Source organism: Pinus tabuliformis, chromosome 2_2 (genome assembly GCF_031772625.1).
Source record: "Pinus tabuliformis cultivar Carrire ecotype Pingquan chromosome 2_2, CPIR1, whole genome shotgun sequence".
Classification (NCBI taxonomy): domain Eukaryota; kingdom Viridiplantae; phylum Streptophyta; class Pinopsida; order Pinales; family Pinaceae; genus Pinus; species Pinus tabuliformis.
The window spans coordinates 111,717,594-111,737,596 of record NC_142300.1 but is presented as its reverse complement, the minus strand read 5'-3'; the positions used below and the strand labels follow the sequence as shown (position 1 = coordinate 111,737,596).

Genomic DNA, 20,003 nt, shown 5'->3' with positions numbered 1-20,003 from the left:
CTTCACAAATTACAGCAAATTTAATTATATTTTGTCATCTCTTACCTCTTATTTAGTATGTCTTATCCCATTTTTTGACCATTGAGGTCGTCTCAAATGATTTGCATCATTGATAAATATATTCCTATGAGCTTAACTAATTTGGCATTTTTTAATAAGGCCTAAAAATGTATGCAAACATGAAATCATATTTATGGAAAAATAAAAAAATAGTCTCAAATGATTTGCATCATTGATAAATATATTCCTATGAGCTTAACTAATTTGGCATTTTTTTTAATAAGGCCTAGAAATGTATGCAAACATGAAATCATATTTATAAAAAAAATAAAAATAAAACAATATTTAAATATTCAACAGCTAGAAATATATGGTTAATGTAATTATGAAATCAGAGTCATAAAAATATCAATCTCAATCAGATTATTGAAAAATGTTGAAAAGTATCAATCTCAATCAGATTGCCCGGTGTTTTGTTTTATCAATACTAACCTACACCAACAAACATTGGTATAAATATTCCCTAGCTGTTTTGTTTCATTAATGCTAACCTGCAACAACAAAAATTGGTAAAAATATTCCCCACTCCCGTGTAGCATATGAGATTTGAGGTTGGTGTAAATTATATGTATCATATGAGATCTGAAGTATTTAAAGCCAAACACATCCCAAGAGACAAAGATGCACATTTGGTTCAACTGATCTCTCTAAGTAACGGTCTGTGAGGTTTTCCATGTATTTTTTGATGTGCAATGCATGTTGCATCATTTGTCTATTGTATCAATATGGTTCAAGGTTGACATTTTTTACTATATTAAAATTTGACCAGGTAATTGTAAATTATAGTTATGATAGTAATCTGTATTTGGTAATTTAAGTTTTTCCTTCATTATATTAATAAATTTGTTTATTTTGGAATAAGGTTTATATAGTTTTAAATTAATTATTACTAGCATTTGCACTAGATGTTGCAAAGAAAACGTCGTAAGGCATAAAGTGCGGAAATCCATTCTGTATAGTCTCTAGAGAAATCACAACGTTTCCATGAAGAGTTTCAATGATTGGTAGAAAAGATAAACATCAAACCACACAAAAAGAGTCATAGTCTAGGAACGATGTGGATACACTCCAAATAAACATATTTCAGAATTTATGTGTTAGATGCGACACTAAAAGAGAGTCATAGTCGAGGAAAGATGCAGATATATTCACAATAAACATTATTTCAGAATGATATACTCCCAATAAACACTATTTCAGAATTTCTTGCGTTTGATGCGACAGTACATTCGATTTCTTTGAAGATTTTCTATGTTATCTAACGTACTGAACATAACAATTGAAAGGAATGGTCAATAGGAGCTTTCTTTCCACCCTCCGACCTCCTTCATTGCTGCTTCCTCACAACAATCTTCTTCTTCCTGCAATTTCCAATCACCATAATATGAAAAAACATATTTAAGTTCATAGAATTGAAGTAATTTGATGGGAATTTATATGAAAAAACACAATTACATGTTAGGGTTATGGAATCGAAATTAATTTGATAATAAATTCTGGGAATATTTTAGAATTTGAGAATATGATAGAATCTGCCTGGTCAATTTGTTTGACCTGTTTCACCTTAATCTTATTTGTAATCTCTCTAAGATTCTCATATTCTACAATATTCATGGATCTTGAATATACTCAAAACCTACCATATTCATGGATCCATGAAATTCTAGAAAAGTATTTAACTTTAAAGTTTAAACTTTGTATTGCTCCCTAAGATTCTCAAATTCTATATTCATATATCTTGAATATTCTCAAAATCTACAATACATCCTTTATATCCTTAAATCCATTAAATTCTAAAAAGATATTTAACTTTAAAAGATCTAGAAGGAATAAGTTTAAACTTTTTATTGAAATTATCTTCTTACATCTGTAAAACAAAATTTGAAAATGAAATTTACAGTGATTGGTCAATATCCAGAGCTAATATGAATCCATCCTATTACCATTCAAAAAAACGTTTCTGATATAAAGAGCCTCTGCATATATAGAATCTACCTTAATAGTGAATGTGAGGCCAACTTTTATCTCCCCACAGTAGTTCTGGTCTGGAAGGACAACATTGTAGGAAGTCGGGGGTAGGCTTCCTTCCATGAATACTCCCTCCAGGGGAATGCTGTGCACCACAATCAGAAATATAAAGATATATGATCAGAAAACAGAAATATTGAGAAACGATGAAAGACTGCAGGATCTGAAAAAATGACTGAGATCATAATGCTGGAGACTCATCTGCACCTTGCTTCCCCAACGAAGTCATCCGCGTTTCCACTATCGTTGTCCATTATTTTTAAGGTGAGTTCAGTAACCCCGTCGGCTACAGTGAAAACAAATTGCTCATTCCACTCGGGATTGCTACCTTTACCTGCAATTTCAGAGATCCGATCTATTAATTTTTAACTCTATATATTTTTGGGGGAAAAATTTGTGAAATCTCCCTACTTCCCCTGCATATAGAAAAGATTTGTGTAATTTCTTCTTCCCACAGATAATCCAGGGGCACTCAGTCATAACTAAGACCTCACCACGAACTCTTTCTTAAAACGATGTAACCATTTTCTCCATTGTTTGAAAAGCATTTAAACCCTGGATACCTATAAACAAACTTAAAAATTATGCGAACGGAAGAATTTTATCAGAGATTGGGGATCTATTTATCAGGGACTAGTCAGCCATGTTCTCAATACACAGCTAAAACCATAGGAATATGCATACTCAAGATAAAAACATTTATATTTTAAAGAAAGGCAAGACAAAATTTCTAGCTATCTCCCCTGACTTGTTCAGATGGGGGAGCAGAGTTATTGGTTACCTTCTACAATAGTAAGGGCACAGGGCTTCAAGGTTGCAACATCTGATGAATCCCTCAACCTGTTGCCACGAACCTGGTATAATTCAAGTTTTTACCAAGTCATGGATACTTCAAGAAACTAAGATGGCCAATGTTGCCATGGTCACACTTAAGTTTTACAAACTAGTAATAGAACCAGTTTCATTGTACATGGCTATTTCTATCTTGACACGAACACCTGTGTTGTTAATGCAAGTAGGGTCATACCGCATGATATCTTGAACAGAACCAGTCAATTGCAATCCACCAGCCTGCCAAACAACCCCATTATTTAATGAGCTTCTGAACTACTGATTTTCTTACCTCATGGGATAAAGAATAGTTGGTCAGATGGCATGTCTCCACATTCACAGCTAATAATGGACATAAATTAAGAATACAGTCTGTGGAAATTCCCTGTTTCCATAAAACAAACATATATTAAAATCTACTGTTGAACCAAACATAACTATCCATAGGTCTGGATGCTGCAAGATTGGATTATATTCATCATCATTCTTAAAGTTGGATTGAACATCTATGACAAGACTTATGTTACCACCTACCGTCATAAGCACTGGATAATATTTTTTATGAGATAGCGTACCTTTAAAATAACTTGAGAATCATCTGGAGTGTTCACTGTGACGTCTAGCACAGTAGGCAGGACTGCAAGCAACAAACGATACCATATAGTCATTGGTTACACCATAACGATTTCTTATTTTCAAAAGCAAACAGAGACCTCATATTTGTATTGATATAAAAGTACTAAGATCAGATGAACTTGTGAATAGCCAAGAAGCTGCCCACAGCTGGTCTTTGCCTTTTCAACCAATTAATCACATCGAGATCAGAGAGAACAACCACCGAAACGCAATGACAGGGCACCGGAGAGTAACCACAACACGGCCCATGTGATGCCACGGCCAAAATAATTGGAAAAAGGATACAGAGTCTTTCTTGAAAAAGGATACGAAGTATTTCTTGAATATGTAAATCATAATATGACTCATCACAAATAATTTTTCTGAGATTCAGAAGGTTACAAGCAAAGGCAGGAACTCAACGCCAAGATTTCTCCCGGTGCTTCTCTATCCATTTTCATTCTATTCAAACACAATACTGAAGAATTATTTGAAATATCCCTCTACCAGGACTATTACAAACCTTCCAACTCAATGATCTGTCAATTTGACCTGCAACATATGATGCCAGTCCAGAATCCGCTGTCTGCAAGAAAAAACCAACTTAAGGAAGAAGTCTGGACCTTGAATATAGGAAGAACTAAAAACAACATCCTTCTATTTAAAGAACTCATGAAATGGAACACATACCTTCTCCATTTTCCCAAGATCCAAACCTTCGAAATTCTTTAAGGTAAGATATGGAGGCAATGCGAATCTAAATTTTTGACAAAGAAAAATAAATAGAAGTCAAAAACAATTATGGATCCAGAATTGAATCTCAACACAGAGGTGTGCCTTACTATCTAGCATGTATGAGTGGATATCACAATGAGACTTTTTAGAACATTAGATACCTCACTGTCAGACAAGGGATGAACAAAGAGGAATCCCAGATAAAATGGAGACTTCTGACTTATTTTAAGTTTGATACATTATAGGTGCTAAATGCTTTTTCTAACCCTAGCGTCATTTCTTATCCTAAAAGAATTCCACAATGTTTTGATTTTTATTGAGAGCTAGATCGTTATCAACTAACCTTGGTGGCATTTTATATTATAGTGAATTTTCATTTGCTATTATTCCAAATAGTCTGCAGGCTTATTCAGAAGTATCCCACTGGCTTGGTAATTGCTCAAGTCCCTGAAATTGAAGCCATCACCAGTGAGGCTGATTTCTCCATGCCTTTTAGAATGACCGTGTATGAAACTGTAGACCTTGAAAGTCTTTTCTATATTTTTAGAAGGATACAAACACCAGGAATAAGAAAATGAAGGAAAGTGAAAGTTGCAGGTTTTTTTTGGCAGAAGCATCATAGATGTGAATGAAGGTTGTTACATCAAAGAACTAAAGAGCGATTATACAAGATCCCCATCTCTACATAAGCAAGGAGAGCTAGAATATAGAGTTTGGTTCCAACTTCAAGAAATATAACTTTGAAAGTGAAAACGAGAAGTTTAGGAATAGGAATCAACTTTTTGTGAGGTGTTAAATTATTTGGGATTCTTTGAGTTTGTCAGCAAATCTAAAATAGAATTAATTTTCACTACCAATTTCTAATGTCAAACTCCCTCTGCCCAAGTCGAGGTGTGTCCACAGTCAGTGCAATTACCTTAAAACCATCACTCTCCACTCTTCTAACAAGTTGTGCAACAACATTCCTATTCTTGTAAACCTGCTAGCAATGACGTCTAAATTTTAACACCACCCATACATCCACATTTAGTAAACCCAATGCAATATAATTGATCTTACCATTGGTTTAATACCCTATAATATAATTGGATGGATATGAACTCAATTACATCTCAGAAAACATGGGAAGACAATCATATGGGTGGAAAGGATAAACTTACATAAAGTTGAAAAAAGCGAATGCCTGGTCCAGTTGAAGCAACTTCCTCAACACTTGATGTAACCCATGAAGAAAGCGTCTACAACAAATATGTCCAAGCCTCAATTTTTATCAACACAACAAACTATTTCAAAATCCAAAATCATTATAATTTCTTAAATCCTTAATAGCTAGAAGGAAATTAAAACATTCAGAAGATCGATCCCACAAAGAGAAGACCGATGCCCAAACCATTATAGTTCCAGCAGCTCTTGCAGAAGCATACTCTCCTGTAAAAGATGATGGATTCACTTTCAGAAAATATATGCATCAAAATAGGATGTTAACTGTAATACAATAATCTAATGCATACCTTCGGGATGAGCCATCTTTTGCATGGCAGTTGGAGCAATCATAATAGGCATTGATATCTTGAATCCCAACACAGTGGTACTCAGATCCACCTTTGTTACATCAACCAATATACGGGGACGGAACCTGATACATACAACATCAACCAAAATCTTTGTAATAATGTCAATTCCCCTGATGCTTGTAATGAAAGAGGTGCCATAATGTTCAAAAGTTTGGCCCAAGACAGGGTGACTAAAATTGAAAATTAGAGCTATTCAATGTTTATCTAATCTGATTGCAGTCATAAAGATGGTGAAAAAATAGATACGGGAGCTGAAGGTACATCTTTTTCAAATGACTATGTATTACCTGAAGGTACAGTAGCTAAACAAGGGAGATTGTGGAATCCATGAGAAACTCTTAATATGCAAGCGATTGAAGGGCTATCTTTGTAAAAAAAATAAAAAAAAACCATGCAAAAACGAATTGAACAAGATTTCCTGCAGATATACATGAAATGGAAAAAAGAGAACAAGAGAACCCACCATAATAGGCATTTGCCAAGCTTCCATGTGGAATGTAGTCATAAACCAGCAGTTTTTCCTCTATACCCCAATAGAAAGCTCGGAGGCGAACAATGTTGGGATGTTTAACCCTACCGATTGCTTTAGCTTCTGCTTCAAAATCCTTGTACCTTTCCAAACCACCATCACCAAGTCGCCTTACTGCAAAAGTCAGCCCATCTTCAAGAACTACCTTATACAATATAGTATAACCACTGGCACCCAATATATATGCGGACAAACTAAAATGGAAATACATACCCTGATGTCGAGCAACCATTCTGTAACAGATCACAATTCCTGTAGCCATCCCGCGACAGACCAAAGTCCAGAAGTGGACCTGTGACAGTCCAAGGCATCTAGTGGTGATAATCCAAGCCCTTTTAAGGCTGAGGGAGACCTCCTGGAATCATCTCATGGGTCCTGTAGCAGACTGGGTATGTTCTGAGGGTTAGAATATCATTTGCTACCTTATGATTGATATGAAGGGTTTCCTGAAGTCGATTTCCACAGATCCAGGGTCCTGGAATATAGTATCGCCGAGCGAGGGCAAGTGCAAGGTCTCCACATGGAGAAGCACCTAGAAGTAGAGTAGCGTCGAGCGAGGGCAAGCGTCGATCTGCTGGGTCGCATCGTATACCGGTCTAATCAATTGGATGGGTAAGATTATTTTCATCGTCTAACACTTAAATCGAAGGCTCAGAAATGTACACGCAACCCAAGAGGAAAGTTGATTTCAAAGGGAAACGCCTTACGGCGTAATTAAACATTAATAATTAATGATTAAACTACGTGCTAAAAGAAGAAATCAAAGGAAAGCCATGCCCAAATGTTGCCTTTAGACGATCGGTACCCCATTGGGTTTTCCACTCCGTTCATTATTACAACCCAATTGCTATCAAAATTTTATCACCATTCAAAATGTAGAGCTACAAAACAAGTTTTTCATTTTCTGTCATATGGCACAAACCAGTTTCAAGCAAATATTTCGTTTTTATGTATAGTCTCTAGAGAAATCACAACGTTTCCATGAAGAGTTTCAATGATTGGTAGAAAAGATAAACATCAAACCACACAAAAAGAGTCATAGTCCAGGAATGATGTGGATACACTCCAAATAAACATATTTCAGAATTTATGTGTTAGATGCGACACTAAAAGAGAGTCATAGTCGAGGAAACATGCAGATATACTCCCAATAAACATTATTTCAGAATGATATAATCCCAATAAACATTATTTCAGAATTTCTTGCGTTTGATGCGACAGTACATTCGATTTCTTTGAAGGTTTTCTATGTTATGTGACGTACTGAACATAACAATTGAAAGGAATGGTCAGTAGGAGCTTTCTTTCCACCCTCCGACCTCCTCCGTTGCTGCTTCCTCACAGCAATCTTCTTCTTCCTGCAATTTCCAATCACCATAATATGAAAAAACATATTTAAGTTCATAGAATTGAAGTAATTTGATGGGAATTTATATGAAAAAACACAATTACATGTTAGGGTTATGGAATCGAAATTAATTTGATAATAAATTTTGGGAATATTTTAGAATTTGAGAATATGATAGAATCTGCCTGGTCAATTTGTTTGACCTGTTTCACCTTAATCTTATTTGTAATCTCTCTAAGATTCTCATATTCTACAATATTCATGGATCTTGAATATACTCAAAACCTACCATATTCATGGATCCATGAAATTCTAGAAAAGTATTTAACTTTAAAGTCTAAACTTTGTATTGCTCCCTAAGATTCTCAAATTCTATATTCATATATCTTGAATATTCTCAAAATCTACAATACAATACATCCTTTATATCCTTAAATCCATTAAATTCTAAAAAGATATTTAACTTTAAAAGATCTAGAAGGAATAAGTTTAAACTTTTTATTGAAATTATCTTCTTACATCTGTAAAACAAAATTTGAAAATGAAATTTACAGTGATTGGTCAATATCCAGAGCTAATATGAATCCATCCTATTACCATTCAAAAAAATGTTTCTGATATAAAGAGCCTCTGCATATATAGAATCTACCTTAATAGTGACTATGAGGCCAACTTTTATCTCCCCACAATAGGTCTGGTTTGGAAGGACAACATTGTAGGAAGTCGGGGGTAGGCTTCCTTCCATGAATACTCTCTCCAGGGGAATGTTGTGCACCACAATCAGAAATATAAAGATATATGAACAGAAAACAGAAATATTGAAAAACAATGAAAGACTGCAGGATCTGAAAAAATGACTGAGATCATAATGTTGGAGACTCATCTGCACCTTGCTTCCCCAATGAAGTCATCCGCGTTTCCACTATCGTTGTCCATTATTTTTAAGGTGAGTTCAGTAACCGGTCGGCTACAGTGAAAACAAATTGCTCATTCCACTCGGGATTGCTACCTTTACCTGCAATTTCAGAGATCTGATCTATTAATTTTTAACTCTATATATTTTTGGGGGCAAATTTTTGTGAAATCTTCCTACTTTCCCTGCATATAGAAAAGATTTGTGTAATTTCTTCTTCCCACTGATAATCCTGGGGCACTCAGTCATAACTAAGACCTCACCACAAACTCTTTCTTAAAACAATGTAACCATTTTCTCCATTGTTTGAAAAGCATTTAAACCCTGGATACCTATAAACAAACTTAAAAATTATGCGAATGGAAGAATTTTATCAGAGATTGGGGATCTTCCCGTTTCCTCTTTTCTTTCTTCGCGGATATTTAGAATCGATTCTGATGAGTAGTAGAGCAAAACCCATGTAAATAAATTTACTAAATTCAGGCATTTACAATTTCTCAGGTACTTGTGGATTCATTACCTCGGCATCCAACAACAGCAATGATGCCCCTAGCCAAGATGGGATAGTGGAGATGTTTAGAGATCCATCTCTTAAAACTAGGTCTGGGGATCGCCAATCAGCAATGGCCAGAATGAACAGAAAAAACCCTTCAGCCAGGGACCTAGATGAGAGGTTTTTGAAAATCCTGAAGATTTTCAAGTGGGGACCTGATGCTGAAAAGGCCATAGAAGTCCTACTGCTGAAGGTGGATCACAGATTGGTTAGGGAGGTTTTGAAGCTTGATGTAGAAATTGGTGTAAAGTTACAGTTTTTCAAGTGGGCTGCCAAGAAAAAGAATTTCAAGCATGATTCCACCACATATATGCCCCTCATCCGTTGCTTAGCGCAGGCGGGACTAGTGGGGGAAATGTGGCAGACAGTGCAAAAGATGGTGAAAAGTGACTGTGGCATGAATCCTAGCATATTGTCTGAAATTATTAGGATACTAGGCAAGATAAAGATGGTGGAAAAGGCCCTTTCCATATTTTATCTCATCAAGACAGAGAAGTGCAAACCCAGTGTTTATGCTTATAATTGCATGTTTAGTGTGCTGATGAAGGCAAATTGTCATGATAAGGTGCAAGAGCTTTACAGGGAAATGTGCAATGAAGGGAAATGTTTTCCCGATACGGTAACTTATACTATGCTCATCTCCAACTTTGGGAAACTTGGAGATGTGGACTCTGCGATTAAGCTTTTTGAAGAAATGAAGGAGAATGGTCTGCAACCTAGTGCGAAGATCTATACGATCCTGGTTGGAAGTTTGTTTAAATCAAACAGATGCATAGAGGCCTTGAAGTTGTTCCAGGAAATGAAGGATACACGTTGTACACCGAATGTGTTTACATACACTGAAGTAATAAATGGGCTAGGCAAAGCAGGGAGAGTCCAAGAGGCATACAGAATATTTCAAGATATGCAGAAAGATGGTTGCTCTCCCGATGTGGTCATGTTCAACAAACTGATCGATATCATGGGTGATGCAGGCCTACTTGATGATGCTCTGAAGCTATTTGGACAGATGGAAACTGTAGGATGCAATCCTACTGTGGTAACATATAACAGTGTCATGGAAGCTCTTTTCAAATCTAACAATCCATCGGAGGCGTTGCATTGGTTTGAGAGAATGAATGGAAAAGGCATTGCTCCAAGTTCGTTTACATATTCCATTCTAATTGCTGGTTTATGCAAGGCGAACAGATTGGAAAAGGCATTGATGCTTCTTGAAGAGATGGACGAGAAGGGCTTTCCGCCTTGCCCTGCTGCCTATTGTAGTTTGATTGATGCACTTGGTAAGGCACGCCGTTATGATGCGGCAGTGGAATTATTTAAGGAAATGAAAGAAAACAGCACTCCTTCCAGCTCAAGGCTCTATGCAGTGATGATTAAACACCTTGGTAAAGCAGGGCGTATTGATGCAGCCATTAAACTGTTTGAAGAAATGCAAAGTCAGGGATGTATTCCTGATGTGTATTCCTACAATGCATTAATGTCTGGCCTGGTAAGAGCAGGCATGGTTGATGAAGCTCATTCATGGCTTAAAAAAATGCAAGATCGAGGATGTAAACCTGATATTAGTAGCCATAATATAGTTTTGAATGGTTTGTCTAAGGCAGGTGGGCCAACAGAGGCCTTTAAGATGTTCGAGAAAATGAAAAATTCGGGGATTCAGCCAGATGCCGTATCTTACAACACAGTTCTTGGTGCACTTAGCAATGCGGGCATGTTTGATGAAGCAGTCAAATTAATGAAGGAAATGACTTCTAAAGGATTTTCGTATAATTTGATTACATATTCTTCAATATTAGAGGCTATGGGCAGAGTTGATGAAGACTGCAAACCATTCATTCAATAAGGAGGTCTTTTGATTCTCCTGTGCTTCCTGGTCGATAGTGATGGTTGCATTCGTGGCTTGGCTTTCTGGTTTCAGTGGGGATGATGGATTTCCTGAACGGTGAACCTCACGCAAAATGAGAGTTGCCTTGCCACTGTTTCATATGTCTGGAATATTACCATTTGTAATTTCTTTATCATCTTGATTATTACCAAAAACATGCAGGAATCATGTTCAAAGTAAGCTGCTTATACAAAATGGAATCTGTATTGTGGCCATTTTACACAGGTCATCCTGGTAAGCATATTTTGCTGTTTGCTTATTTTCTTGTCATCTGAGCATATTTTATAGTTTTAAATTAATTATTATAATTATTACGTGGATGGTAAAGATGTAATCTCTACGTAATATTTTAAAATATTTTTAGTAGCGACAAATTTATTTCAAAAGTAGTTGTGTTATTTTTAGTCTTTTAACTAAATTGATTAATTAAAAAAATGTTATACGAATAAGTGTCATATAAAATGAGTTATGGTCTTTTGGGCATGTGGTATTGATAAGCCATGTTATTGGCCCATGGTATTGTAACAAAGCCTACCTATTTATAGTTAACAATCTCCATGGTAAAGTGGGAGTGAATTTCCATGGTTAAAGAAATTGTTACATGTTTTTCTAAATGTTTAAATGTTTAACTTATATATTGATTCCTTTTATATTTAGTAATAATAATAAAGTTAGAATTTACTTAATTTTTATGATTATTTTTAATCTTGGCAATGTGAAATGTATCATGAAATAGGTCTTTTGATACTTCTCAGCGTTTACCAACCATTTGATTTATATGGTTACTCTGCTTCACACATTATGGTTGCCTAATCAACAACAAATAAGATTTCAAATATTAACTAGCATCTATAAATCCATATTTACTTTCTCACATTTACTTAATACAATCATAAAAGTACCATGCAAATTATCAAATAACATATGACATCCTATGTATTATCAAACAACAAATAACAAAATATGCAAATTATCAAATAACAAATGCTACCAGTGTTGCAAATTAGTGTTAATGAGGCTTGCTCATAATTAAAAGTGTGACGATAATAACTTGAGATCCTATTAAGCCCTCAACATTGATTTATTACATTTCTATTGTTATATTAGTCTTATCCTTGTTGGTTGGCTAGATACTTTAATTGTAATTTGTGTATCCTTTGTCTCCCATATATACCACGAATACCTAGTTTTAGAAGCCATCCCATATTTTACATTTGTTATATTGTAAAAGGAAGTTATATTTATTGTATTGTTATATTTTAACAAATGTGGAGAACATAAAGATTAAGTCCCAAGATCATTGATCAGTGAAAGATCCACATCAATGGGTGTTCAATGCAACACCAAGGAACTACTTGATTACCAAGATTGATTTGAGAAAAAATTGATGGTAAATATGCTCTAAAATTTATATTCTATATGTAGCCATTCTTTAATATACCCCAAGTTCTAACTTTACAAAACCTAACTCTTGCATCCTTGTATTTAGAATTTGAGGAGAAAACCACAAAACTTGTTTATATGAATAATATTGTAGGCACCAACATACTGTTACATCAATTTACTTCTTTATATGAATGATATTGTAGGCACCAACATATTGTTACATCAATTTACTAGCACCAACCAGAAGGAGACACCAACCCCTGATTTATAGGCATCAACCTAAAGGAGACACGAATCCCATGATTTACAAGCACCAACCTGAAGGAGATAAGAATCCTTTAACTTATAGGAATTAACCTAAAAGAGACACCAATCCCTTGATTTTGATATAATGTGTAATAATTGTTTGCTTTGTTTTATTTTGTTCTTCACAACTCTGTACACTACTCTATGCTCTATACTTTATAGCTCTCATACTGCTCTATCCATCATAATACCTTTTGCAAATATTAAGCTTCCATAACAGGTCCATTCAGAACTAGTCAACTTCTTGTTCATCTAGTCAACAACACCCTCAATTACTATAACACAGACATATTATTCTCAGTGTATGCACTTTAGAAAACATTATTACATACCTCAATGTTCTTCATTATTGCTAGCTACAACACTTTGTCTCTCTGATAGCTACACTTTGTTTCATGGATAGGCTCCCCGCACCCTCATTGTCTTCATCAAATTTCATCCTTAAACTCCTTTGTATACAACCTCACAGGATTTTAGACTTCTTAACTCTTCTATTATGTATTAGATGTTCTACATATCGCACAATTCCATTTTCACACTTACAACTTCTAGAACGAATTATTTATATGTGAATGGCTTGATTAGGGGCAGCACAAATATGCTTCGAATATGTGCTGACACAAGTAGAAATGAGATCCGGGTGGACATGATGCCTTGGAATCCCTTCTAGGGTTAATACAATAATCTTCCCAAAAACCATGGTTTGAGACCACGAGCTTAAGTGATTTTAGCACCGCAAAATGAAAATACTAGAGGGGGTCGAATATTCGAATCACCAAAATTATTTGGATTACCCAATCGTTGACCCTAGCTTCAGGGGCTAAGTCACCAAGCCCCCACGACCATGTGCCAGGGCCACAATCTAAACAATTGTTTCAAAAAAACCATAATCTATGTTCCTTTTAACAAGGACACTCTTTAAAACACTTAGATTCTCAAATTATTTTACATTATTTACATTGAATCTAGGGTTTGAGTTTGTCGAAGGGGTTCCAGTTCCATATGACTGGATGTCCAGACATCCAAATACCAAACGTGAAGCCTACCACATCATCTTTATGTATCACACTCTAAGACTATCATGTGCCACCTGTTGATGCCACATGTCATTCACAAATTGTCTGATTGGTCATCCAAAAAGGTAAAAAATGTTTGCCATGAGTTGCCACCTTAGGCCACCACACCCATCAATTTTGCCACATCAGTGCCACTTAATCAACATCATTCTGCCACTTGTGTGATGATTAGGCACCACTTGTACATCCACTAGCCAATGTAGGAATCTAGAATCTGGGTCTTCGAAAAAAGGTACTATGACATTGGAAGGAATATTTGGATACTCAGATAGGAATGTGGACCCAAATGAACCTGATATTTGGGTCTTGTAGGAGCTCGAATATGAATGTGGACCTAGATATTTTGACTTGCTTCACGGTCTACCTTTAACATTATTGTGATAGCCCCGGGCACCTTTCACCATTACAGATGTTGTAAATATTTGGAAAGAAAAACATAGGCACATGGGCTAAGGAAAAAGGGACTATTGAGTCTAGGTTTGAGAAGATTTTTTTCTACATAGTCATATTGGTATATTTGAGGACAAGCCTTGAAGGCTTACAGATGACAGGCAAGGGAGGAAAAAGGTAAAATGGCACAAGGTTGATTGGCTTGCAAGAACGACAAGGCCAATCACCAAAAATAAAATTGTAGACTAAGGACAGGTGGGACACTTTTGATTGGTATAGAGGGGCTAGGCCAGACTGAGCTCTAACTAACCTCAGGTAGAGTTCAGATAGCGAAAAAGGAGGAGGAAAAAAAGGAAACAAATAAAAATTAGATAAAGCAGGGAGCGAGAAGCTGTCATTAGAGAAGGTTAAGGGTTCAAACAACAAAACTAGGAGTGCAATAACAATAGAGAGATAAATGGATAGGTACCAAATCATGTGTCTGGAAGGGTAGACCTGCATAGTGTCAAAGAGGGCCATTGCACAAGAGGCATCAGAATACTATAGTACTTCAACTCGTAGTTCTTGGTGAAGGTCCCAATAATTGAGGTTTGTCTCATTCTTCATTCGTAAATTGTGTTCAATTTGGTTTTTAAACATATAAATGTGCTTGAATGAAAATTTACAGCAAAAATTTGAATCCCTTGCCCCATTGATAAATTGTGCTCAATTTAGCCTTTTTTTTTAACACCTGAGATTGCTTGCGTAAATTATAGTGGAATTTAAATCCTTTGTGCCCATGGTAAAATGTGGCCAGTTAGTTTTACACACCTGGATGTGCTTGCATAAAGTACAATGAAACTTAAATCCCTTGTGCCCTTGGTAAGTTGTACTTAGTTGGTCTAAAAACATTTGATCTGCTTGCATGAATTACACTAAATTTTGAACTCCTTGTATTCCTAAATTGGGTTGAAGTTAGATCTTTGATATGGTGGAGACTCTTGCCTCTGAAACCCCTTAGTGGCTAGTGGGTGGAGGTTCAGACCTTTAGCTTCCCTGGACTAGCCTCTTTGTTGGTGTACTCAATTTGCAGTAGACTCTGGACTTCCTATATTGGGTGGGGCTACTGAAGCAACAAACTCAAGGTGGACGAAAACCTTTGGAGTCCTTGCATTGATTGAGGGTGTAGGTTCTCACCTCTGGAATCCCTCACTGGATTGTCGGGGGAGGTGATTTACCACTAGAGTTCCTGGACCAACCTGTATTAAGTACCTTTATGCCAGAAGGGTGGAGGTAGATCAGACATATGGAATCCTTGGTGTACCTAGAATTTAGGTCAATGGGACAATCTTTAAAATATTGGGGGTGGTAGTTGCATGAGGAGTCTAATTACAGCTTGCATGTGGTTGGGAGGAGAAGCATTGGCCCTATCCCAGTACCCAAAAAATTAGACTTATCTATGATAATCACACAGTAAAATTTTGTTGGTGTGCCAGATGCATTGTTAACCGTGATACCCAACGAATCACATAGTTGTTGACACCCATGTATGGGTTTATCTTAATGCATCTTTCTATGTATGATCATTAGTTTGCGGTATTATGTATAATTCTAGTCTGAAGGGATTATGTACATTAACTGTGGTTAGGATTATGCAAGCAATATCATATTGTTGATATGGTAAAATCATGGTCTTCGGGGTCCTCAACCCTGTGCATCACTTGAGAAAGATGGACAACATAAATTCATATATTTTTGTAATGTGTCGATTGGATGTTTTGATGAAAAGTTTTGAAAGACACAATACACACACCTTGATAACCTTCAATATAAATCTCACTTAATTTTTGCATGTCTGAATTTTGCTGAACTAAAATGTCTGTTATTATTCACTTATGTTACTTCCTGACACTGAAGAAGTCTGACCTTATGCTCTAAACTCATGGTTATAATTCAAATCAAAAGAACCTTGTGGTAGTTGAATAGTTGTCATTCCAGCCTTAGCATTGGACATTCTATAGTTGAAATAACAGGGGGTTCCATTGACATTGTACAAGTGTTGATCTATACCAATTGGCAGTCTGATAGATTCCCTTTGTTTTTATTGCCAATATTGTCGTTTGATTGAACCAATTTGTTAACCTATTATGCGTCTCGTTGGTTTGATGTGGAGTATCACGGTACAATGTATTCCACATGTGTGAATGACTTGCATTTGGAATAGCATTTCACAGCCACCTGCATATGTTTTCATTGGATTGTTATTACTTATGAGGGACTCATAAAGTGAACATGCAAATCAATGAAAGTTGATTGAGGCAATACCCGTCAACTTTCATTTATTTCGATTGAATTCTAGATTTCTATGCACCCTGAAGCTTGAGATAACTATAGTAGTAAGTGGAATCCCACTGTGGCACATTGACACCTACAGAATTTGGATTATGCTTTAAGGGTTTTATAAGGCAAGACATTCTTGATATTTCCCGCTCCCCTTAAAATTCTTCATTTCTAATTACTCTAAAACCACTAGTTTAATGCTTAACATGCCCTTCATATTGTGAATCATGCCTTCAAGTGAATCCTTATATTCAGAGCTAAAAAAAGGGATGGACGTCATGTAGGTCTCCGTTTGCTTAAAGTCATGTCAGTGGCCTTGAGGTTTACACTCTATCATGAAAAAATAAAAAATGTTATCAATGCTTTGATTATGATTTTGAGCTTTGTGATGTTTCTCATGGAATTCAGTACATCAAGAGGATAGTTGTCTTCTTGTTGTAAGTAGCATCCTTGTATGTGTTACAAATTCAATGAGCCATCCTTGTCCTTATTGTGTATCATGTATAAATTGAGACACACAATAAGGTTTCATGAATTTAAACTATAGGCTTTTAGTAGCTTCATTAGGGGAATTTTAAGGTCTAAAATGGGGCTCCTAAGAAAAATTTACAGCCACAATAAACTTTATAATAACCAATAGGATTCATGATGATGATGTCAACCATGCGGGATGATTCACCATTTTTGGAGTAAAAAAGTAAAAATAATAAAAATAATAAAATAATAAAACTATTTTTTCAACTCATATTTTAAATTTATCTCCCTAAGGTTTTACTCAAATTTCGAGTGGGAGTACTCGTTGGATGCAAAATTTGATTCCTCATCCAAGGAGTACGCATGTTGCATACTTTCGATGGACCCTGCTACGTGAAAAATGAGAAATACATGAAAAAAATGATTGCAATCATGTTTTTCATGTATTTCTCATTTTTTGTGTAGAAAGGTCCATCGAAAGTATGCAACATGGGTACTCCTTGGATGAGGAATCAAATTTTTCATCCAACGAGTGTTTCCACTCGAAATTTGAGTAAACCCATAAGGAGATAAGTTTAAAATACAAGTTGAAAAATAGTTTTTTCTTTTTTCCCTCTAAAATTTGATGATGTAATCTAATATATATATATATATATATATATATATATTTTTATTTTTATTTTCACTATTATTTTATAACTTCCTTAGGAGGCCCATTTTAGACCTCAAAATTCCCCTAATGATGATTGAATGAATCCTAATAACTAATAGAATTCAAAGAATTGTCATTTCCATAAAAAAGAAGGAATCCTCATTCGAATTATGTATCAACAAATGAATTAATCCTTACACGATTTATGTACCCTATATACAGTTTAAATGAATTAAGTGAGCCATTCCTGTGCTTATAATAGGCTTGCATATGAAGTAATCATAGGATAGGGTTTTATGAACGCGTTAACAATTCAATATAATAAGATTTAACGAATACTATTTAGAATGAGTTATTCCCTCAATAACTTGTAGCTCAAATGAATCCTAACATTTGTAGAGGTTCATTGAACTTGCATATGAAGTGGGATGGGTTTGATGAAATTATCTACCTCTTATGCAGTTTATGAAATTTGATATTGGATGCACATTGAGATGCCATTGTGTTTGTGGTAATCTTGAGATATCCTTGTGCTTGTAGAAATATTGTTTATGGAGATTTTGTATGAAAGGAAATGTCCATGAATATTAACGAAGGTTATTAGAATTTGACGAGCCTTCCTTAATACATTGTATGGAATGAGATAAGGATTCTATGAAATACGTTATCCTTGACCTTTTATGAAACTTGAGCTTAGATGACTTATGAAATGTAATATTAGTGATGATATATGAAATGTGAGATTAGTGAATTCTCGCAAACTTGAGGATTCTGATCTAGATCTATTTTCTTGTATAAATTTTAGGATTCCTCTAGTATCTTAGCAAAAAAAGGTTCAATTTTAGATGTAGTAAATAATGATCCCCTTCTTATGCTGCATTGAAAACTCATAAAGTGCATAAAGGGCTTGGCTTCTCAGATGAGATGTTTTCAATTGTGATTTATTTGAAAAAATATTTAATGGATTTTTACTTGTGTCTGTATGGTACTCTCGCTTGGTAATGTGTAGAGAGGCCAAACTTGTTTTGCATCTAGTAAGTACGTACGAACAATAAATTAGAGTTTCTCGAAAATTTCTTATTCCAAATGTAATTCACATTTCTATAATATAAACCGGGGAAATTTGTAGTTTTTTGCAACATGAGAAACGATACATTTTACCCAAGTTAATCTATGGTTTTCTGCAATAGGATAAATGCAGACATACTTGTTATTAGTTTATTTTTAGCCATCAGAGGTGACATGGCACCACTAGTTCCTGGTACACAATATCCAATACACGAAAACGTAAGTGTAGGTACTATGGCATGAAAATCCTAATGGTATAACTAGGCACCAACATTAATAAAAATACTTACCCCATTCTTGTAAATGTACCACGAGAGCCGGGTGAATTAGAAACCACCTCTTGTTAATAAGGGGGTGTGTTACAATTTCCATGCCATTATTGTTTCCACGTATATCTATGTTATACTATCAACCATATGCTGACAAGATGTTGACTAGGATCCTTCTGTGTGCCTCTTGGTTTCCACTTGTCTATTGTTGGTTGGGTCTATCTTCCCATCACATTGGCTTGAAATTGATTGGGCCTCACTGTCACATCACATTAGCAGTATGTCAAATGAGGGGTCAATGTTGGTTTTTGAAATCTAATAGGGGCCCCCTAATATGCCTAGGTTTCTTCCACGCATCTTGGTGGTTTACTTCCTGGGTGGCATATCAAACTCCCCCCCCCACAACTAATTGGTGGATTCTTCGTCGGGTCCTAAAGTGGACCCTAGCTGTATGATCTTGGCATGATGGAGATATGACCAATAAAAATTTACACTCTTTAACGAATTCAAGGTTTTTTTCTTTCTTGTTAATTGGAGATCACATTGAAGGCTTCAAAACAATCCATATTGGTCATTGATCTTGACTAACTGACAATGCACCATTCAAGCTCGCACAATCCTTAACAAATTTAGGGTTTTCCCCTGTTTCCATTTTGTCTTGATTTGCTCATTAATAAACCTACAAACAATGGCAACTCATGGAATTTCTTGGACATCAATGACACTGTAGCAATGACCTACATTAATGACAACATCTGTTGACATCAATGACAACACAATTCCAACAATCTCCCATTTTGGCATTGATGTCAATACTTAGACATAGTCTAGTTATTAATTACTGTTGCTAAGAACTACCCCTATTTGTTGGCTCTTTTCATGTCTATTTTCTTGGTTTGGTGCTCACTATGTTTGCTTAATTCCTCCCCTTTGACGTCGATGACGGAGGACTAAATCTGGTTGTAACGTCTCTTGTTCATGGCTACATCTTT

The 20,003-nt window shown here is 35.6% G+C and overlaps 2 protein-coding genes across 2 annotated transcripts; one reads left to right on the top strand and one right to left on the bottom strand.

Annotated features, from left to right (window-relative positions):
• Positions 1-1,352: 1,352 nt before the first annotated feature.
• Positions 1,353-2,724, bottom strand: LOC149191615 (elicitor-responsive protein 3-like). The gene is made up of 3 exons (XM_089406717.1): positions 2,296-2,724; positions 2,056-2,173; positions 1,353-1,421 (listed from the first exon to the last, which is right to left on the bottom strand). The coding sequence occupies exons 1-3, from the start codon at positions 2,340-2,342 to the stop codon at positions 1,353-1,355; spliced, it is 234 nt and encodes a 77-aa protein (XP_089262843.1). The 5' UTR covers positions 2,343-2,724.
• A 6,383-nt stretch (positions 2,725-9,107) lies between these two features.
• LOC149191614 (uncharacterized) lies at positions 9,108-11,300 on the top strand. The gene has a single exon (XM_089406269.1). The coding sequence runs from the start codon at positions 9,206-9,208 to the stop codon at positions 11,027-11,029; it is 1,824 nt and encodes a 607-aa protein (XP_089262395.1). The 5' UTR covers positions 9,108-9,205; the 3' UTR covers positions 11,030-11,300.
• Positions 11,301-20,003: the final 8,703 nt, after the last annotated feature.

Bases quoted from the DNA above. Each gene is read 5' to 3' on its own strand.
- LOC149191614 (XM_089406269.1), top strand. From the start codon at position 9,206: ATGTTTAGAGATCCATCTCTTAAAACTAGGTCTGGGGATCGCCAATCA.
- LOC149191615 (XM_089406717.1), bottom strand. From the start codon at position 2,342: ATGGACAACGATAGTGGAAACGCGGATGACTTCGTTGGGGAAGCAAG. The intron at 2,174-2,295 runs GTGCAGATGAGT...TGTGGTGCACAG, and splicing joins GACTTCGTTGGGGAAGCAAG to CATTCCCCTGGAGGGAGTAT. The intron at 1,422-2,055 runs GTAGATTCTATA...TGGAAATTGCAG, and splicing joins GCCTCACATTCACTATTAAG to GAAGAAGAAGATTGTTGTGA.